The sequence below is a fragment of the Ixodes scapularis genome, unplaced genomic scaffold (assembly GCF_016920785.2).
Source record: "Ixodes scapularis isolate PalLabHiFi unplaced genomic scaffold, ASM1692078v2 PGA_scaffold10__122_contigs__length_95168666, whole genome shotgun sequence".
Lineage (NCBI taxonomy): Eukaryota > Metazoa > Arthropoda > Arachnida > Ixodida > Ixodidae > Ixodes > Ixodes scapularis.
Window position 1 is genome coordinate 61,963,197 of NW_024609836.1, and position 7,614 is coordinate 61,970,810.

Sequence of the window (7,614 nt, forward strand, 5' to 3'; positions counted from 1 at the left end):
GACTAAGTCGCATTCATGTGAACGCGGCTTATGTTCTTTTTCGACATGTATGGTGTATGTAACGATACCGGTGGTAAACGATGGACGTTATGTTGGAAGATGGCGGTCGTCTTTCTGCATGTATGATTTGGATATAACGGTGGTGGTGTGGTATAAGCGTTTTTTGTTGGAAAGATGGCGGTCGCTTACGTCATCGGCCGCAAAATCATACCAGCACACCGAATCATATCGGCAAGCAAACTGGCTGCCAGTATAGGCAGACCCGGAGCCATAGCGGTGCCGGTATCTCCAGTTATGCAGAAAGCCGAACCAAACTAGCTGCATACATAATAACAAGAAAGTATGGTGGTGTCATACCCGAACTGTACAAGCAGCAGGTTTGTTTCTTGTACGTTTTTCCAACAGGGTGGAGTCAATAAAAGAAGTCAACGGCCTATTACAAGGGAAGCCAATATGATTGAAGCAGAAGCGGACGGAAGATCTGAAACGTTCTCGAACGTAAATGAGGCGCAAGTCGTCGCCTTTGTGGACAGAGGGGAAGGCGATATTTGAGATGCTGTCTTTGGTGCCGAGAAAAGCGGAATTTAAACGTGGCTCTGTCAAGGCCACTAAAAATTTTTGAACCCGCAGATGTCAAAGGATCTTGGCCGTTTCTTATTTGGGCATCATTTAGTCAAGATGAATAAGAACAAACATTCGACTATTATTGCCTCTAATATTTGACATTATATACTTATGGTATAAAGACCTTTTTGAATATCTTTCAACCGGTGAACTTTTCGTGAGCTACGATGACGCGCATTGTATGTAGTCATGAAAATAAAAGGAGAAATACTTAGTCGTGTACGGATTTTCAGTTACTTATAAGTAACAAGTTAAACAAGGATAGAAAGATGTTCTGCATTTTCTAATACCTTAAAGGGATGCTGAACCGAAACTCTGGATTGTATCTATTGGTTGTCCTAGCTTTTGCTGAGTCAAGCGTCGGGGATCTGCAATGAAGGTCGCAATAGTTTCCCTTGGGCGTTGATCTCGTTTGAAGACGCGGAATCGCTTGAATATCACAAGCTGATGAGGGACAAAGTGCTCTTGAAGCTTGCCTTTTTTGCTTTTGTATTCTGTTTTAGCTGGCCCTAGATGAAGTATGTTGTGGAGCCGGAGACGCTGCAGAGGACGGCGCGTTTCTTCTCTGGCGTAGTTATGTCGGTTGCCTCGAAAAATAACTCCAGACACCCGATATAGCCGGGCAAGGCCGCCGGGTCCTTGGGCGTAAATTCTTCGTACTGTATAGATTTGAAGCCATAATGGTTGAGCGCTGCCGCTGCCGATGCCGCAGGTTTGCCTGTTTACCTCGACGCCAATGTTAAGTACCGCGTGAGACTCACAGATCGTAGGATTAAGCGCTGTCGCGCCGTAGGCTTTTAGTATAAAAGGTAGCGGCTCGTCGTTGTAATGCGCTTGCATGGCCAGCGGAAGGACTAGTCTCGTGTCATCCATGCTCTTGCACTCGCGCCAGCGAAGTGTCGGGGTCGATGCACTAGAGACACGCTGTTAGGAAGCTCAGGGGATAGCGTTTAGCTCTGTCGCGAACAGTTTAATCCCCGGAGGACCTAAAAGCGTCTCCTGGAATTTCAGATAAAGCTTCAAATACCTGGCAGACATCGTCGCAAACACCAAGATGGCTGAGGTGGCGTTGCTCTGAAGCTCATTTAGTGGCTCTACCCGCACCGCAGCATTTAATCTACTTGAAGTGAAGAAAAAACAAAAGACATTTATCATTGCCATGGCATGGTTGACGGTTTAGTTTCGAGAAGATTTGTTTTGGGAACCGGAATGAAATATATTCAGCAACCGGATTTTTTTAGCTGATAAAACTCATATAACTGAATTTTCGGAGGGCAAGTATGGTTCTCAATTATTTAGCAATAAGAGATCTTATAAGCTAACTTTGTGTGTTGACACAGTTAAAGCAAATATGTATTTGCCAGTTTCTGGTCGGAGCTATTTCTACAGTTCGTACGTACAGGGAGTATTTACTGGCGGCCATAGCTGTGTGCGCGACTGCTGAGCGCGTGCTGAAAGCGAGCTTCCACAGTTCTTCTGCAACCTGCACGCCGCACCACCGAGATTGCCGGTCTTAGCAGCCTATTATTGTGAGCTCGTTCTGAGCATCCGCTGTAAACTTCGCTCTCAAATATGGTGCAGCGCCGAGGTATTTCGGTGGCGCCCTTTAATTGCTTCCATCCGTGACGTCACGACTAGGGTTTGCCTTGGGTTTGCCTCGCCGTGACGTCACCAGTTGTTACCCTGGCTACTTATCACCAGCGACGACGAGCTCGATGGTGTGTTTAAAAAGCACAGTGGAAGCTAGGAACCATCGCAACCGGAACTAACACCGTCAAAGTTGACAACCTGACAATGTTCATATGCCGATGGTCTGGCCAACCGTGGAAAGCGAAAGCTGACCGCAGCAACGCTTTTGGTCACGCACATCGCTAATAGACTTTTTCTGTTTCCTGTCGTTCTCAATCCCGTGGGTTCTGTATGTGGTATGCGGGACAAAAAAAAATAATTTCATCCTGGAACATGCGACATAATATAGGCGAGGCAAAACAAGAATGTGTGAGAATCACATATTTTTCGTTAAAATCCTTCCGCCGAAAGACCAAAACGATGTTTTACCGGATACCAGAAATACGACATTAAAGATGGCTGCGCCCTTATGGAATAAGTGCATTGCGTGTGACTCGCTGGCATTCCAAATTGACGATGACGCCCGTTCTGGGCTGTGGACGTTACACAGTTGCACGCTGTATGTTTAAAAAATCTACAACCCCACGTGCAACCACCGCAGTCCAGAGCATATCTGTTGTTTGTGAAACAGATTAAATAACTAGGTGTTCATATGGTTTTTCCATTTCATTTTTTTTAATATTTTCTTTTTGTAGTAAAATGTAAATACAAAGATAGCAAGGAAGAAGAAGAATAACAACGCTGGACCGATGTGACAAAAACACGAACGAAAGAGCGGTCTTTAATTATTCCTACCTGCCTGTTATTGACCTCGGCATAGTCACACACTCCACAAGGCTACCACGTCTTCAGTTGTCAAGATTTCACTAGTAAGCGCCCACAAAAATTCAGTTGTACAAACAAGCCAGCTAAAATATATTGTAATCGACATAACTAAAACAGGCGTCACCACAACGGGCAGCTCAAAATGTTTAGTTGGAAAAAGGGGGAAAACTGCCTCAAAAAGACTCCAGATGTCTACAGTACCGTGGTCGAAGGTCTCAAGAAAATATACAAGTCCAAGATACTGCCACTTGAAGAGCACTATCTTTTTCACGACTTCCACTCTCCACCGCTCTGCGATCCGGACTTTGAATCCAAGCCGATGATTCTCCTGGTGGGACAGTACTCTACTGGAAAGACAACCTTCATTCGGTATGTACTAGAACGAGACTTTCCAGGCATGCGAATAGGGCCGGAGCCAACCACGGACGGGTTCATCGCCGTGATGTACAACGATCACGAAGGTGTCGTACCAGGCAACGCTTTGGTCGTCGATGCTAAGAAACAGTTTCGTCCTCTTGCAAAGTTCGGGAACGCTTTTTTGAACCGATTCCAATGTTCCTTGGTAAATTCCGCCGTGCTGCAGACACTTACCATCATTGACACACCCGGCATCTTATCGGGAGAGAAGCAACGGGTAGACCGCGGCTACGACTTCACGGGTGTCCTAGAGTGGTTCGCCGAGCGCGTGGACAGAATTGTACTTCTATTCGACGCCCACAAGCTAGACATCTCGGATGAATTTCGGCGAAGTATAGAGGCCCTCCGCGGTCACGACGACAAAATCCGCATTGTGCTGAACAAAGCAGACATGGTGGACCAGCAGCAGTTGATGCGAGTCTACGGGGCACTCATGTGGTCGCTGAGCAAAGTTCTGAACACTCCAGAGGTGGCACGCGTCTACATCGGGTCTTTCTGGGACCACGCGTTGTACGACGACACCAACCGGAGGCTGTTCGAAGCCGAGGCACAGGACCTGTTCAATGACATACAGGGTCTACCCCGTAATACGGCTCTGAGAAAGCTGAACGACCTCATCAAAAGAGCGAGGCTCGCGAAAGTGCACGCGTACATCGTCAGCACATTACGCAAGGAAATGCCATCTGTGTTTGGTAAGGAGAGTAAGAAGAAAGAGCTTATAAAGGACCTGGGCTCTCTCTTCGCAGAAATCCAGCGCAAGCATCAGATATCCCCTGGAGACTTTCCGAACCTCCGCGAGATGCAGGAAAAGCTGGCGCTTCATGACTTCACCAAGTTTCATGGGCTCAAAGTACAGCTGTTGGAGTCTGTAAACCAAATGATGGCAGACGACATTGCGCAGCTCGTTGCGATGATTCCGAAAGAGCAGACGGACCAGAGCGAAGACACCGTCGTGCGGGGTGGGGCCTTTGACGGCCACGAGCATAACCCCTTTGGCTTCAGACGTGGTGAGGGCGTAGATGCCGGTTCTCTACAAGAGGACTGGGTTGTCGATAGAGAGCGATTTAAGTATGACGAACTCTTCAGTGTCATGTCGCCCTTGGATGGCAAGATCTCGGGAGCGCTTGCTAGAGTAGAGATGATGAAGAGCAAGCTGCCGAACTCTGTCCTTGCTAAGATCTGGACGCTCTCCGACATTGAAAAAGACGGCATGCTGGATGCCGATGAGTTTGCTCTGGCGATGTATCTGATCAACATCAAGTTGGCAGGTCACGATTTGCCTACGGAACTACCACGACACTTGGTGCCACCGTCTAAGAGGTGTTTCACGGTGCCACAGTAATGTGACGCGAGTCTGAAAAACAGTCGTTTGAACCTCCGATGGCTTTTGTAGTATCTCCCCAAGGATTGGGTCAATGGATAAAAAATAACTAAGTAAAGGTGAAGTAAAGGTAAATGTGGTGTAAGTTTTCATTTAAAGTGTGTTCAGGTTTTTTTTACTTTTTTTAGAGAGCCGTTTTCACTCAAAATTAGGAAGAACTTTAGGCCGGCGGCTCAGTTGTTTTGAGCTGAAGCGGTTAAGATGTAAAGTTCATAAACTACAACACCTCCATTTCAGATCAAATTTATTAACGTTGTTGCATTGCACGTCGCAACGTGCAATGCAACAACGTTAATGACCTCATGCTTTTGTCGATTTGATATAAAGTGCATTTTAAGGCCACGGTTCCACTGAATGTGGCAGTTTAGGTACTTTTTGGCAGGTCATTACTCATCTCCTCTTAAATACTGTTTTGTGGGATTGATGTCATTTGAAAGGCAATGCAATCCTCTTTCATTTGATATTATCTATGCGTTGGTGTTTACTGTTCATGCGCATTTGTAATGTTGCAAATATGATGGCGCGGACCCTCACTCGCTACGCTAGTTCATGTTTTATGAACGATCCATTAAAGATAACACGATTCCAATATAGCAGTTTTGTTAAGATGATGTCGGAGCAGAATGTAACGATACACGTTTTTGGTATTTGCACTACTTTGTTTTTTTCATTCCTCCAAATATTGCCCTAAAATTGACATTTATCAGCACAAATATTTTTTAATGACAAGAGCTAGGACAATGAAATTAGCCACACATGTAGTGCTTATAATTGGTAATATGCAGAAAAAAAAATTAAATGTTGTGTGAATTTTTTTTTTTAGATATTTTATATCAAACGTACCACTTTTTTGTGCTTCGAGTCATGGTACTTCAAATGCCGCTGAGGAACTAATTAAACTATGATAAAATCCTTTATAGCATTTAGAGCTACAATGGTTGCCCAAGAGGTGGACGATGGCTTTTTTTCATTTTCAAAGTCATAACTCTCCAAGAGCCCTTCAATCTTACCTGTTTTTGACGCATATCTTTTTTGGACATAAAACAGATTTATTGGCATCTAAAAACATTTATTGTTTAGAATGGATATACATTGCGATGTATTAGATTCTCAGAATGATCTTGCTTGGGTTTTCTAATAGGTGGGTGATTCCACGTCAATTCATGCAATGATGGTCCGGGTCATATTTTAGATATTTTTGTTAAAAATATATATGAAAGCCATGTTTTTGGGAGGAACATTCAGCTAGATATGAACGCCGTAACAATTTTTTTTCGCTGAGATATAAAATAGAGAAGCTTGGGGCGTGGAAATTGAGAAGATTTCACAATGCTACTTTACACAGTCGTCATTTTCTTATCGAACTTTTCACGGCACCATAACTTTTTTAATAGGTTTTACAAAGGTTATACAACACATACACAAAAAATTAAAAATATCCATAAAATATTTTAATGCAAACAAAAATATCAAACATGGCACAAAAACCCGTTTTAGAGACATATTCACAATTTTTTTTGCAGATAAACCATCTTTCATAATACTTCACAAAATATATCAAAATGCGCGTATTTAAATATTCTTTACGAATATATAAAGATAATAGGCCCACCCCTAAACATATTTTTGTTATCAACGCGGAAATTCGGCTGATTTCTCAAAATGTGGCAAGATTGGGTGTCGATATTTAAAAAACTCCATCTTTTATTTTCTTTAAACTCCCCTTGGCACTTTACAGTGACTTGAACTAACCTGTGATGGCAAAAGATTGAGTAACATATGACCTCCATGCGGGAAAAGCTACGACAAACCTTCACTCGGAGCGAGCCGACGTCTTCGTCACAGCGGCTTTGCCGCACAGCACCAAACGTTTTGAGCGTTAGTTATGGGATGTATTTTATATTATTAAAATTCTTTTTTTCATAAGGGCTGAGTATTAGTGACGCGAAAATGGACTTTGAGGTGGAATACCATTAATTAGCTTACAATTCGCAGGAACAAAACGGCCCCACTGTGCGAATTCGCTAACTATGCATAGATAAGCTTACAACTCTCAGTTATGCGAGTGGCCATGTATACATCCGGATTCTCGGCATATGATGACTTCCACAGATGAGAAGCCTGGATTCCTCTCACAAGTTTTATGGTGGTCCACTTTGCTTGCTTTACCGCACGAAACTCTCGAACCCGTTCCACAGACAGGTGGAACATGCAGACATTTGTTACTTTTTTACGTAGCACTTCCACAAAGTCTTTAGCGGTGGCAATCGATGAGTTGAGCGAAGATCTCAACTTGGTGAGCGTTGGTTCTTCCACCTACTTTATCACAAGCGCTTTCTCCGTGTCCAGTGGCTGAAAAGATCCATCTTGCCGAAGAGTGCGGCTTCCGAGACAATTTGTGGAATTGGAAGCGATTCTTGAAATGCGCCGCCGCTCCGTCTGATACAAAAATTATTTCAAAAAAGACTGGGAAATGAACATTAACATACTCTTTTATGGCCTATGTGGCTAGAAGAGCGTGAGCTGTGTCAGGTGTCGTGTACCATCGGTGACAACGGCAAAGCTTTGCGTGCCTTGCGTGGACGTAACCACACTTGCGTGGACGTAACCACACTTCAATGAAAACTCTGCACTTCGCTTGGAAAGGGTACTGTCCATTTTTCCGCAAAATCGAAGTGGAACATCACTGCATTGGGTGGTAAGGCGGTTCTTGTGTCATGTATCAGGCTTCGTTCAAG

The 7,614-nt window shown here is 44.1% G+C and overlaps 1 protein-coding gene across 1 annotated transcript; it reads left to right on the forward strand.

The window, feature by feature from the left end:
* Positions 1 to 3,220: 3,220 nt before the first annotated feature.
* LOC8036629 (EH domain-containing protein 3-like) lies at positions 3,221 to 4,837 on the forward strand. Its single transcript, XM_040209374.1, has one exon. It carries the CDS (start codon positions 3,221 to 3,223, stop codon positions 4,835 to 4,837), a length of 1,617 nt encoding a protein of 538 aa, XP_040065308.1.
* Positions 4,838 to 7,614: the final 2,777 nt, after the last annotated feature.